This window comes from Lolium rigidum, chromosome 1 (assembly GCF_022539505.1).
Source record: "Lolium rigidum isolate FL_2022 chromosome 1, APGP_CSIRO_Lrig_0.1, whole genome shotgun sequence".
NCBI lineage: Eukaryota > Viridiplantae > Streptophyta > Magnoliopsida > Poales > Poaceae > Lolium > Lolium rigidum.
Genome location: NC_061508.1, coordinates 217920714 through 217935234, shown reverse-complemented (window position 1 = coordinate 217935234; position 14521 = coordinate 217920714). Strand labels below are relative to the sequence as shown.

Sequence of the window (14521 nt, the reverse complement as noted above, 5' to 3'; positions counted from 1 at the left end):
TTGAAAAAACGCACGGCAAAGAAGCCTTTGCCTAGTGTAAGCGCACGGCAAAGATGTAGAAACTGGATTTTTTCTCATCTCAAAAGGCATGGCATGGTATAGTTATCAACAAACGAACACATAGCTCAGTGGCAAGGTTGCACGCTTTCCCTACTCTGTGTCCTAGGTTCGATTTCCAGACCAGCCAGTTTGGGGCCTTTTTTTAGATAAAACATGTTAGGCACACGGCAAAGAAGCGACCTTTGCCGTGCGGCGTCACACGGCAAAGCCTTTGCCGTGCAACGTTGGCGAGTCACACGGCAAAGAAGCCTTTGCCGTCGATAACATTGCCGTGCGATCTTTGCCGTGCGGGGTCGCACGGCAAAGCCTTTGCCGTGCAAATAGGGCTCTTTGCCGTGCAAATAGTTGCACGGCAAAGCCTGTTTTTCCCGTAGTGTATTTTCCAGGATGCAACAATAGTGATCGCTAAAAACGTAAAAAAGAGTCTAGATGCTATACAACAAGCACTCTCACTAGCTACAGGATTTACGTGGATGAATTTCCGTGCCAAATATAGATATAGGCAAGCAAAGCTAACTCTAAGCTGATCGGTGAGAATAAAACTCTGAAGCTGGTTGTGTCTGTATTTGGCTTATGTATGTGTGTATTTCACGACATACGAGTGATACTACCCTAGAATATGATGGCATATATTTGAAAGAAATGACAACATACGAGTAATACTATCTAACGATATGGTGGCACATGTATATGAGAAAGTAAATATACATACGAAAAGGAAGTCACTGTGTTCTTCCAGATGTGCTAACTATGTATATTAACACCGTATATTTAAAATATATGCACATAAGGTGTATTTTCTAGGACGAAACAATTATGATAGCTAAGGAACTACAAAAGAATCCGGATGCTATATGAGCACTCAAATCAGCTAGATGATTTATGTGGATGAAATCAGCGCGGAGTATAGATATAGGTAGGCAAAGCTAACTTTAAGCTGATTGCTTAGATGAAAAACTCCGAAGTTGGATGTGTCTGCATGATACTATCATAGCATATACTTTAAAAATGACATTGTGGCAAGAAAATATATTAAAGGGTTTAATATAAATTGATTCGTCTATACATCCACTTGAGTATGAACGTACGTATGAAAGTAATAAAAAAATGTAACGTGTTGTAGTTGACTGAACTCTAAAATTCTAAAAAAATTGTACGGGAAGCTGCATTCAAATAGTTCGGGTAGTAAGATCTACACATGCCATACTACCAAACTAGCTGAATTGTCCAAACTCGCGCAAAAAAGATATAGAACGAGCCATGGGAACCCTTCGCTCAGAAAATTCCCATGCGGTAAATATGGATCCATACAAAAACTTCGACCCAGACCGAACCAATATTTCAATGTGTTAGCGTCAAAGAGGCAACTAGGTTGCTACATGGACCATTCTTCTGCATCTATATGTCACACTAAGTCCAAATCCAAATTTTTAATTTTACATAAAAATTTAATATCATGTAAACAAAACACCTGGTAAATTTACATTATTTATAAGTTCCTAACAATTGTTCACCAAATAAATATAATTAAATATGGTCTCTCCGGATTATATTTATTTAGTTGGATTTGGGGCTACAAAATGTATTATCTTTCATGATAAAATATAAGAAAATCAGAATTTATTTCCATCATAAACTGGACACAGTAAAGGCAATGAACATCCCTCTAAGAAAAATAAAGATGACACCCTCGTAATTGCGAGGGCCACTATGCTAGTTTGATCTAAAAAAGTAAACTATAAATCACAAGTGAAGTCCAGATATGAACTTTGTCGGATCGAGATGGCAAGACTCGTCCACACAATTCCATGTGCTCTGCCTTAACATTTGGTGGACATCGTTGCAGAGCTTTACAAATTATTAAGTAATTCATCATGATTCCTAGTAAAGTACCGCTACATTATAAATCATTTCAGGAAAAACATTAGTAGACCTTTTACTCTAATATGCAATTTATTTTTTATTTTTTAGCAACAAGTATTCCTCTTGTTTTTTATTGCCCTGGATTCTGGGTTTGGTGAAATTCAAAAACAAAAGTTTGACTAAACGTAGAGGGAAAAGAACAATATCGATAATACCAGATTCTTATAATATGAAAACAAATGTTGATATTTTTCCGATATATTTGTTGAAATGGTGCATAGTTTGACTTTGAAAAAACAACGTATGGTAATTATAAACCGGAGGAGTAGGTTTTTTGGCATTCTAACATTAATGGAAATCATAGAGTAAAATATATTAGTATTGGAAGATCATGTAGGACCAATTTTAATATTTTGTTTCAGAAAGTAGAAGCCCTCAATATAATAGATGTTTGGCCTACCCTTCAGTTACTCTTAGAGAAGATATTTTTTTGCTGACCAAGTTTCTATCATCTAAAAGTTATGAAAATTGGCGGAGACCTTCTACTAGAAATGAGAAGACCACACAATTTTCACGGATTTTGGAGGACATTTAGAGTTGATTGAAAAATATGGGGTGTAAAATGAGCAAAACTTGGAGAATTTTGAAGGACAGGAAGAGCACATTGTAAATTACGGGGTGTAGATTGAGCAAAACTTGAGGTTTGTAATTCTTCCCATTTTTCATCTTTTTTATTAGAAGTTTAGAACAGGCCAAAGAATTTGAATAAATTTCCTCTTAGGAAACTGTTGAAACAATATGTCAGGCACAAATAAGCTCTATCTTGAATTCATGTAAACTGAATCTTTTATTGTCAAATAATCTGTCAGGCACAAATAAGCTATTGGGTATAGCTCACGAAATGAATCTGGCTCAAATATAAAAAAACGAAGAAAAAAATTGTGCCCAAAATGCTGGGTGTGGAGTTCTTGTTTGTAACTACTTGTGTGTCTATACGACTATACGTCCACTTAATTACGCCATGATCTCGCTGGTGGTCTTCTTGATAAGCTCCCATGCACTCCTGACATGCCTCTCCTCTTGCAGCGATGAACCCACGGCGAAGCGGAGCACGAACCTGTCGCCAACCACGGTGTGCGCAAGGTACGCCTTGCCGGTCTTGTTGAGGTTGTCCATGAGCACACGGTTGGCCTCATCGGCGTCCTCCTCCGTCATGCTTCCATTGGCCTTGATCCTGAAGCACACGAGAGCAAAGTTCCTGGGCACGACGATCTCGAACCTGTCGTCAGCACGGACGAAGTCTTCGAACATCTTGGCCATGGCCACGTCGCTGCGGATGTGCTCCTGGAGCTTGGCGGTGCCGTAGGTGCGCATGACCATCCAGAGCTTGAGCCCACGGAATCGCCGGCCGACGCCGACCTGCATGTCCTTCAGGTCGGTGACCTCGCCGGAGTCGGTAGCGTCGTTCTTGAGGTACTCCGGATTCGTCTCGAGCGAGTCGCTCAGACGGTGCGCATCACGGACGTATAGGCAGGTGCAGTCGAGGCACGTGAGAAGCCACTTGTGTGGGCTCATGCTGATGGAGTCCACGCGCTCCACGCCGTCGAGATGGTGGCGGAACTCCGGGCAGATGCACGCGCTGCCGGCGTAGGCGGCGTCGACGTGGACCCACGCATTGAACATGGCGGCGACATCCGCCACCGCGCCCACCGGGTCGACGGCGTTGGACGAGGTGGTGCCGACTGTGGCGCAGATGTAAGTTGGCACGAGGCCGGCGTCAGCGTCAGCCTGCATGACCTGGAGCAGCTTGGCCGGGTCGAGCCCGTAGTCGGTCTCGGGACCGGTGGGGATGGAGCGGATGTTGGCTGGGTCGAAGCCGGCGAGGCGGCACGCCTTGAAGAAGGTGGAGTGTGTCTGGTCTGCAGCGTAGACCGTCAGCCGCGGCAGGCCGGACACGCCGACGGAGCCGCTCCGACGCAAAGCAGCGTCGCGGGCGGCGACGAGCGTGACGAGCATGGCCTCGCTGGTGGTGCCGAGGATGACGCCGCCGCCTGTGCCACGGCCAGAGCTGGTGCGGTTCATGAAGGTCGTGGGCAGGCGCAGCAGCTGCGCGAGCCAGTCCAGCGCGAGAACCTCCATCTCGGTGGCCGCGGGAGAGGCTTGCCACGTGAAGCCGACGGTGTTCATGGCTGAGGCGATGAGGTCGCCGGCGATGGCGGCGGCGCTGTTGGTGGAGGGGAAGAAGGCAAAGAAGTTGGGGCTGGCCCAGTGCGTCATGCCGGGGACGACGGAGGTCCTGAGCTCCTTCATGCTGACGTCGAAGGGAGCCGAGTAGGTCGGCGGGGACGCCCCAAGCTCGTTCTGCAGGTAGCCGGGCTTGACGTTGGGGAGCACGGGCATGGACTCGATGTTGGTGTAGTAGTCGGAGATGAAGTCGACGGCCTTGTGGAGGTAGGCACGCACGTCTTCGGGGTTTAAGGGCTGGAATGGCGCCTTGCCGTCGGCGGCAAAGGCGGAGAAGGCGGCGGCGGGGTTTGCGTCCATGCTACCCATATCGTTTTCTTTCTTGCAGGTTTAGCCCTTAGCACAAAGGGAGAGAGAAGCAAGGGGCCTAGACTTAAGTAGCAAATCTAGCTAGATATAGCTTGGTGATCGCTCTTGAGACTTGAGAGCTTGCTGCTTTGGTTTGGTGAGGAAATGGCGATATGCATGTCGCAGGTATATATAGGGAGAGGACCGCAAATGGCGTGGGCGCGTGGGCGTTGGAGAAGTCATGGTCGTCGTGGTGCAGGAAGGTCGGTTGGTAGGTAGGTAGATATCCTAGTACTACAAAGTATTTTCTCCATCCGCAAATATCCTGGAATATGTTACGTATAACTTTTATTTTGAAGCCGTTTTTTAAAATTTAAACAAACACATGTGAAAAAGTCACAATATCTACAATATAAATAACCTATAGTACTGGAACCACCATAAAATATATTTTCATGATATATGTATATTCTAAAATATATAGCCTATGCTGAATAAACGGGAAGATAGACAGTGGATGTGGGATAGATGGGAGGCCACAAATATTCTTATATTAAATATTGCGTTAGTCGGGGTTTAAATTTGGGACCTCCCAACTCTAATAGCATATGAAATTTATGCACTAGCTAAGTTTTTCATAAAGGCTGGCCCGTTGAAAAGTGTGAGCCTATATATTTTATTTAATTAATTAACTATCCAATTTTTTAAAAAAAGTCTAAATTATAGAAAAGGGCTAGCCCTGAGGAGAAGTGTTTGCTTAGCTCTTGGAAGAATTCGAACTTTTAGAAAACTTGGCTAGTGCACAAGTTCAATGTTATACACTAGATATTGCAAGAATTGATTTTTTATTTTTATACATAATCAAACTCTAAAAGGTTTGATTCTATTACTGAAAAAATGCAACATATTTTGTGAAGGAGGAAAGTACGTATCAATCGATCTAGGCAGAGGACACAAAGTGGCGACTAAGGTTCAACTGCATGCTGCTGCGTTCAATTCGAATTCGGGTGCCGCATCCAAGTATCTATACCCGTTATGGTGGCTAGGAGGCAGCCGTAGCCTGCGCGCGGCGATGGCCGTGCTTGGGTGACAGCGTTGACGAGTTCTGGAGGCATCGATCGACGACGGATCTGTCCTTGTTCTGTGTCGCACGTGCGTATACAAGCGTCAAATCCACAAAACTATCTTCTCCTTCCTTCAGTTTACCTAGCTAGCTGCTATAGTTGTGTAAGCTTCATGCGAAACACACTTTACAGTTTTACACCCATGCGTGCCTGCATACAGGTTACGCAGTCAACACAATGTGCAATAGGCAGGGGCTGAGACACCACCGCATGATTTGTTAATACCATCTCCTTTTCAATTAAAAACTAGCACAGTGGCCCTCGCAAATGCGATGGCAGCATCTTAAGCATAGAGTTTGTATGATAGAGATATTAGGGTAGGGCACATAATATTTAGTACGTAGAATTTGGTTGAGTAAAAATGTTGTGATTTTCCGAAAAAACAACAAAAATTTCATCAGAGAATGTAAACAATAAATATTTTTCTTTTAATGATATTAGACGATCTAAACAGTGAGAGTTTTATATAACCAACATCAAATATTTTATCTCACGATGCAAATAGAAAATGTTTTTATTTTCTTGATATTAGATCATCTAAACAGGAGAGTTTATGTATAACCTTGTCTAGAATTTATTCCTCTCATTTGCTCAGTCGGTTTAAGATATAGAGCTAAGACCGTGCTAGCTAGTGAAATGCAACCATCAATTTAAAAAATGGTGATGATTACCTTGCCGTGCACATAACACATTTCCCTCATCCTAGTTTTCTTCATGAGTAGCCGGATATAACGTAACATGCCGGACGGAGGGGAGGTTCGGGAGTGTGCAACTGCTGTCTAAATTGGGCACGTACGTGATATACCTACTCCCTCCGATTCATAATAAATATCAAAGTTTTAGTTTATTTTAAACTAAAAGCCCAACAATTATTATGGATCGGACGGAGTAGTTTTCTGTTAATTCTACCATGTTCTATGTAAGCCATATATCATACATTTTTTAAGTCCAAAAAATGTTAGTGTACTTTTTTACAGTAGCTAGCGTACAGACATATTTTTAGAGCCCATCAATTAAAAAAGTAGCGATGATTACCTTGACGTGCATCTCAACATAACATATTCCTCTCATCCTAGTTTTGTCCGAGCATCTTCTGGATAAAACATAAAATATCGGACGAAGGCAAAGGGAAGTCTAGGAGTGGTGCGTCTGCTGTCGAAATAACCCTCTACCTGATATCATCTAGCTACTCACTCCGACCCATAATAGACGTGTAAGTTTTACTTTATTTTATTTTTAACGTACAACTCCGATACTTATTATGGATTGGATGGAGTATTTTTTTTTTGTTAATTCTACCACGTTTTTATCTAAGCCATCTATCGTACATTTTTCAAGTTCAAAAAGTAAGTATTGTTTCTCTTAAGAAAATAGATAGCGCATGTTCATATTTCTGGAGCGACCACTTTTTAAAATCTATACCACGTTTAATTCTTGCTAGGGTACCTAGCGTACACCTTTTGTCAATCTTAGCTAGACAGCAAGCCACGCAATTTTTTTTTTATGATAGCAAATCGCACGCAGTATTTGTTTCTTTGGTTGAACGGGACTTGGCTATTCCTAGGGAGAGTCCTGTTAAAAGAAACTACGTACATACCCATCCAACACACAATTTTATCTTTTAAACGGACCCGGATACTACTATGGAAAGAGATACATTTATATAAGAGACGCATGGAACAATTCTTATCGTGTTGGACTCAATGTGTACTAATTAATTGGAACACATCAGACATATTTGTTACGTTAAATATTACGGTTGTCACTAAAAATCCTAGCCACAAATTTCAGATCTAACTATTAGAAATAATTATGATGATGTGGATTAACGTGGTGTATTTATTTAAAACATCCACATTTTGCTTTTAGTATATAATAGATAAGGTTTAAATTATTTTTGAAAAGTTAAACCGTGTAAAGTTTGATCAAGTTTTTTTTTAATTATTAACATGCAAAATATGTTTTTCATTTTTATGTTGGCTTCAATATAAATAATTTTGCATTTCGGTTTTGCATGCTCGCAGGGTACAACATTCACTATATTCAATTTTTCCCCATAATTTTGTGTAACCTATAAATATGACTTTTTTAAAAATTACTTTAATGAAGGGAGTACCGGCGCTCACGAGCCAAAGACACTATTGAATAAGATCATCCATGATCTGCATTTAGTAATAATATAACAATCAATTATGACACATATCAGAAAAAAAAAATACATGCACTTCACTCGATATCATTGACTCTGAATCATCAGGTAAGCGACATTTTAGCTGCATGGCATGTTAGGGTTAGCTGCTTCCTCTCTCCGCTTCCTCAACCTCGGACATAAAACAAAACGTTATAATTCCCTCTTCTTAATAAAGGTCAGCCTGGCCTGTCAACCATAAGGTAAGTGATGACTAAAGCTCAAGGTTACAAAAAATAAGCCTCGGTTATGAATTAGCATCCTAAACATTACAATATATACTAGTTAAATTCTTAAAGAAACTCGTTTGTTGTGCGGCCATATAGGAGTCTACAATCACTACGGGAGACGCACAAGGTGTCGACAGCTAGAACATGTGTCGATGGCTTTTTATCGGGGTTGTTGACACATGGCACGGTCCTGGCAGACCGCCAAAGTCGACATCGGCACAGGCTAGCCATCGGCACAGGATACGATGTATTGACGACCGTCATCGGCACAATACGACCCGTCGACATAGCCTAGCCGACAACCACTCTCGGCACCATCTGGACCGTTTGCACACCATCTGGCGTATGGACCCAGAGTGTTCCACCGTCACGGCTGGGCGATGGAGTCAAGCCTGTGCCGACGGCCATGTTGCCAGATCTATGCCGACGGCCAGGCCATCGGCACAGTCCTTTTTTGGTTAAATTTATACTGATTTATTTATACTTATTTATTTACTACTCTCAATTATGTAATTAATGTGGTTATTTTTTGTTCACCAATTTGAGGTATTCGTAAACACTGAGAAATTGCGTAACTGTTATCGCATGCATGTGAATATTATGTGGGAGGCTGGGATGGCGCACCTCTCAGATAATATTAGGATTAGGGTTTCTCAGGAAATCGAGCCTCGGAAGGTGGGAATGCTCCCAAAACTTGTGTGTGACCATATGGTGTGTACACAAGTGTGGTAGGGTGTTGTTCGATCTAATGTTGAATCTTCGGGTGCGTTCGGCTTCACGTACATACATTGACGACACTTAGGCATGTTTTAGACATATATGAGGAACTACCCGGACGGTCCAACCAGAGGGAACCTTGAGAGCATATATGGGCAAATCTTTGTCACCACATGCACCTACGGCGTAAACAATCTCAAATGAAGAGGACGAAGAAGTGGAAGACGAGGAAGAAGCGGAAGAAGAGGAGGAAGCTGAAGACGAAGAATCAGAAGATGATGATGAAGAAAATGAAGAACGGGAAGTGGAAGAGGAGGAAGAAATAAGAGGACGAAGTGGAAGAATAAAGAGAATGAAGAAAAACACTGATTATGTTTACTTTTAGTTTGTCACCTCCTATGTTATGATGATTATAGAACTATATCTCTAGTTACATACTTGATGTTTTGATGTACAACAACTTTCTTTCTCCAATTGTTAAGCACTTAAGATATGATATGTGTGAACTTGAATTTATGACAACATTTTTGCTTCTTCGACACTTATTAAATACTAACTGCTTTGCTATCTTTTAAATTCTATGATATTGCAGGATGTGACAACTAGGCACATTTCTCACCGGCGTAAAAGACAAGTCACACAAGAGGTGTCGCAAGAGAACAGAATTGTCAGTGCTTCCAACAACAGTGAGAATGGCCCTGTAATTAAGAAAAAGAAGGGGCGGACTAGCACTAGGCTAAAGAGGCCACCAAATGGTGTTCTCATTCCAATTGAAATCAAGCGCCATGCATTTGAATGGGAAGATTACTGTATTGTTGACCCGCCTGATGAGCAAACTGGGGAAATAAAGGAATCAGCTGCAGACCAGTTTAAGCATGAGTTTTGGGTAAGATATGAAATACAAAATGCATTCCATGTCCACATGTAGTATAATCGGTGCCATATTTGTTCCGTTTGCAGAGCATCTATACACTAGCTGATGATACTCCTGCAAAAAGAGCAGAAGCTGACCGTGTTCTTCAGAATTTGGCAAGGAAACAACTGAAGCAAATGATGTACCAAGCTCGTAAGGATGCTGTCAAGAAGTACTGCTATGAAATTGACGAGCCAATCAAGGATTCTGATGCATGTCAGAAACTTCTCACTAGATCCCAGTATATACAAGGTAGACTGGAATGGTGCAAAGATGCTGAAGCATGGGAGAGCCTATGTACGTACTGGTGCTCCGAAGAATACTTTAAAATCTCGTGGGCTTGGCAAACTCTCACGCACATCATCACTAGATGATGTTGCACAAAACAGAGGTGGATCTCGAAATTTCGCTTGCACCAAAGAGTACATTGTGAGTCACCTTCGGTTTCATGTGTTTTTTGTAGTTCTAGATGTGGCAGCGTGATAAAACATCATGGTTTCTTATGCAGGGAAAGACATTTGGGCCTGAACAAGCAACAACCATGAACACTTACAAGTGCATGAAAGTAGGAGCTAAGAAATATAAAGAGAATGGTAGCAACACCTCCATCGAGAACCTGAAGGCCAAAAAACGCCTTGTAAGTTACACCGAACTTTGCTCTTTCTTCAATAGGACTATCTGTAGTAATCTGAAATGTTATATGCTTTTTATCATGTTGCAAGGATGACTACGAGAAGGGTCTTAAAAGTGCATATCCAGAAGATTGGCAGGAGCGTGATCTTGATCCCGCTGTACTCGTACTCCACCGGTGGTGGCATGCCTCATGGACGGTTTCCGATAGGTGATGGCGCATTCAGGAAGTCAGAAGTTGTTGCTGCTGCTAAAAGAAGCAACATAAAGCCAGCAAACTCCATGTCGTATCAAGATTTGTTGAGGAGAAACACATTCTTGGAAAAAAAGAACAAGACTTATGCTAAACATATGAGAGTAAGTTCTGTGATATGCATATATTGTGAATTCTTAGTTGCCCAAATTAACCTGAACTAATACTTGAAACAACAGTTTTTTTATACAAATGCTGGACTTCCTGTCCCGGAAGACCTTCAAGATGACTCGATGGAAGATGGTGTGCATGTAAGTACTAAAAACCAATAGTATCCATATTTTTATTAGTTGCGTGAGGTGCGCTGCTGCTGTTTCAATAGCTTTTTGTTTGAGAAGCACCTTGCAGCAGAAAATGCAAATCATGGGTACCCTGACTGCCCAAAGGACCGATGCTTGATTGTATTCTCTTGGTCATTGCACTAGAAAGCCAATGCTCCTTAAGTTCTAGTTATTTATTCTATTAGTACTACTGCTACATACATGTCTGCCATCTAGTATCTATATGTATGCACGGTATATAACTACTTCAAAGTTGCAGAACTGTACTTGTACTTATGCATACCATCTAGTACCTATAGGTATGCAGTGTATATAACTACTTCAAAGTTGCAGAACTGTACTTGTACTTATGCATACCATCTAGTACATATATGTATGCAGGGTATATAACTACTTCAAAGTTACAGAACTGTACTTGTACTGTTACTAGCACAATTTAAAACGATGTTTCTTCATGTGGTTTTTGTAGGTGAATCAATCTTCACCATCTACAGAAAATGGCGGCACTCAAGTGATGGCATCGTCTCGTGCCACGGAGCAAAGTGATACTACCCCATCAGGCCAGCTGCATACAACTCAAGCAAGGGATGAATCACCTTTCTTGGATGAATAATAAGCATGAATATAGCAGTTACACATGTAGCTACCATGTTGGAATTTGACTTTCTTTTGTGAGTAGTTTGTGAACCTGAATGTTTCTATATTTGCTTCTTCTCTATGTTGCCAAAAACAAGTGGCTGTTATGGATATAGTACGTGTCATTATGGATTACTGTGTGATAGTTTGTTCAATGAGAAAATGTATTGAATGTGATTTGTGAATCTGATGTGTGTGCTGTTTTGATAATGGCGAAATATATTTATATATTGATGTCAATTTTTATGTTTTTCCAATTGAATTTTGGGTTCCATTTGGGAAATGCTTCAGCAACAGTGCTGACGCACATTCCTGATGGACAGCTTACATCCCTGACGTTTGTGCTGGAGTACCCAGAAATGTGCTTTCCTGAAGGTTGAACGTGCTTCCTGACGGAGAGCAAGCGTCAAGAACACTTTTGTCCTGACGGCAAAGCATTCCTGATGGTTCGGCCTGAGCGTCAGGGTTCATCGCACATTCCTGACGGCCGTGGTCTCTGACGGGCTTTCCTGACGGTCGGACCAACAGGAATGGTTCTTTCCGTGGCTCCCGTGCGACGTCAGGAAAATTCGTCAGGAATACTCTTTCCCGTCGGTCACCGTCAGAAATGAGCATCTTTCCTGACACCTTATTACCGACGGCTGGTTCCTGACGGAGGCCGTCACGAATACGTATTGCTGACGGTATTCCAGTTATTTCTGACGGAAATTGGCCGTCAGGAATATTCCTGTCTGGGGTAGTGCTAGCTAGATATAGCTTGGTGATCGCTCTTGAGACTTGAGAGCTTGTTGCTTTGGTTTGGTGAGGAAATGGCGATATGCATGTCGCAGGTATATATAGGGAGAGGAGCGCAAATGGCGTGGGCGCGTGGGCGTTGGAGAAGTCATGGTCGTCGTGGTGCAGGAGGTAGATATCCTAGTACTACAAAGTATTGAAGCCATTTTTAAAAATGTAAACAAACACATGTGAAAAAGTCACAATATCTACAATATGAATAACCTATTGTACAGGAACCACCATAAAATATTTTTTTATGATGTATAGATGCGGGATAGATAGGAAGCTGCCACTATTTTTATATTAAATAGTGTGTTAGCCGGGGTTTGAACTTAAGACCTTCTGATAGCATATTGAATTTATGTAGTAACCAAGTTTTTCAAAAGTCTAAACTCTTGGAAAGGGCTAAGAGCATCTCCAGTCACGTCCCCAAACAGTCCCCCAAAGGGATTTGGGACGGATTTGGGGCGCGCCGGACAAAAAAACGTTTCCAGTCGCGCGCCTCAAAGGCCTTTTTTGTTCGGCGCGGCCAAATACGGTGTCCGGCGTCCCGAGCCCATCCCCGCTACACAGGGGACGCTCCGAGCACGCTGGACACAACGAAATGAGAGGCAAGGAGGCGCGGGCCCGACGCGTCAACGGCTCGGATGCTCAACCGCCGCCTACGTAGCGACGGTGCAGTTGCCGGGAAGCGGAACCGTCGCATTGGCAACCGCGTCGACCGACGCGCCAACCGCTGGAATGGAGTGCGGACTCCTCGGAAGAGCAATCGCCGCTCTCTTCGACTTCTGCGCCGCCGTTCATCCACGCTCAATAAGACCCGTACGTAGGCGCTTTCAGATCTTCAACCGGCTTCCATTCATCCAAACTTCCTTCCGACACCTCCAGCGACGATGAGCTACACCTCACAGCTTCCATCCGACACCTCCAGCGAGGGCAAGTCTGCTGGATGGCGCCATTGGTGGGACAGAACCCGGACGCTTCCCCGCCGGCCGTTGACACCGAGGAGGAATGGCTGGGCGTGGAGGAGGACGCGGAGGAGGAAGGGTCAGAGGAGGCGGCGGCGGCCCGCGCGAAGGCGGAGGCGGACGCGAAAGCGAAGGCCAAGGCCAAGGCTCAGCCAGCGAGCACCGGCGACGACAAGGAGGATACTAGTTCCTCCGACGAGTCGGCCGACACCACCTCTTCGGAAGAGGTGACGAGCAGGAAGCGCCACTGTAATGACGACGATGAGGCTGGGCCATCATCGAAGAAGAAGACGAAGTAGTTTAAAATAATTTATATGTAATTTAACTATGTTTTTTCGAAGTTTTATATGTAATTTGTTCATATTGAACCGATTTGAATATTAGTAAAGAGTTTTCTTCTATCTATTTAAATTATTTTTAATGTTTGGGGGCTGCGTTTGGGGGACGCTACTGCGGAGCGACGTCCCCCAAACGCGGCATGAACAAAACACGTCCCCCAAACGCTCGATCCAGCACGGTTTGGGGGACGCTTTGGGGGACGCGACTGGAGATGCTCTAAACTATATATCTTATTTATTAATTAATCCACTAGCCAAGTTTTTTTTTAATTCAAACTATTGAAAAGGGAGAGATCTAAGGGGGAGTATTTGCTAGGGGATTGTTTGTCTTGCCCTTCCAACAGTTCGCCCTCTTAGAAAACTTGATTAATGCATAAATTCAATGATTTAAAATAGCAAGGTTGTAGAGGAAAAAAAGTTTCATCCCCTATTGCTCCCCGTGGGCGACGTGAGGGCGATCCCGAAACCCTGCCCCAGCCACCCCTCTCCCCTCCCCCTTCGCCACTGCTGCCGGCGTTAGCCACCGGGCAAAGTCCAGGTGGTGCCGGCGGCGGTGGATTTCTTGATTTCTCTCGTGGGGTGGCGGCGCGGGGCCTTCCCATCCAGGTGGCAAGGATCGACAGCGACAAGCCAGTGGCTCCTCACGCGGCGCGCCGCGGCGGGACGACTCCTCGTGGTGGAGGCGACGGAGCTCGACAGCGATGGCTTCCTGATGGCGTGTATTTCATACGTTCGTTGGGCAACCCCAAGAGGAAGGTATGATGCGCACAGCAGCAAGTTTTCCCTCAGAAAGAAACCAAGGTTTATCGAACCAGGAGGAGCCAAGAAGCACGTTGAAGGTTGATGGCGGCGGGATGTAGTGCAGCGCAATACCAGAGATTCCGGCGCCAACGTGGAACCTGCACAACACAACCAAAGTACTTTGCCCCAACGAAACAGTGAGGTTGTCAATCTCACCGGCTTGCTGTAACAAAGGATTAACCGTATTGTGTGGAAGATGATTGTTTGCGG

At 43.6% G+C, this 14521-nt stretch overlaps 1 protein-coding gene across 1 annotated transcript; it reads right to left on the bottom strand.

The window, feature by feature from the left end:
* Positions 1-2937: 2937 nt before the first annotated feature.
* LOC124654986 (tryptophan decarboxylase 1) lies at positions 2938-4476 on the bottom strand. Its single transcript, XM_047193961.1, has one exon. The coding sequence runs from the start codon at positions 4474-4476 to the stop codon at positions 2938-2940; it is 1539 nt and encodes a 512-aa protein (XP_047049917.1).
* Positions 4477-14521: the final 10045 nt, after the last annotated feature.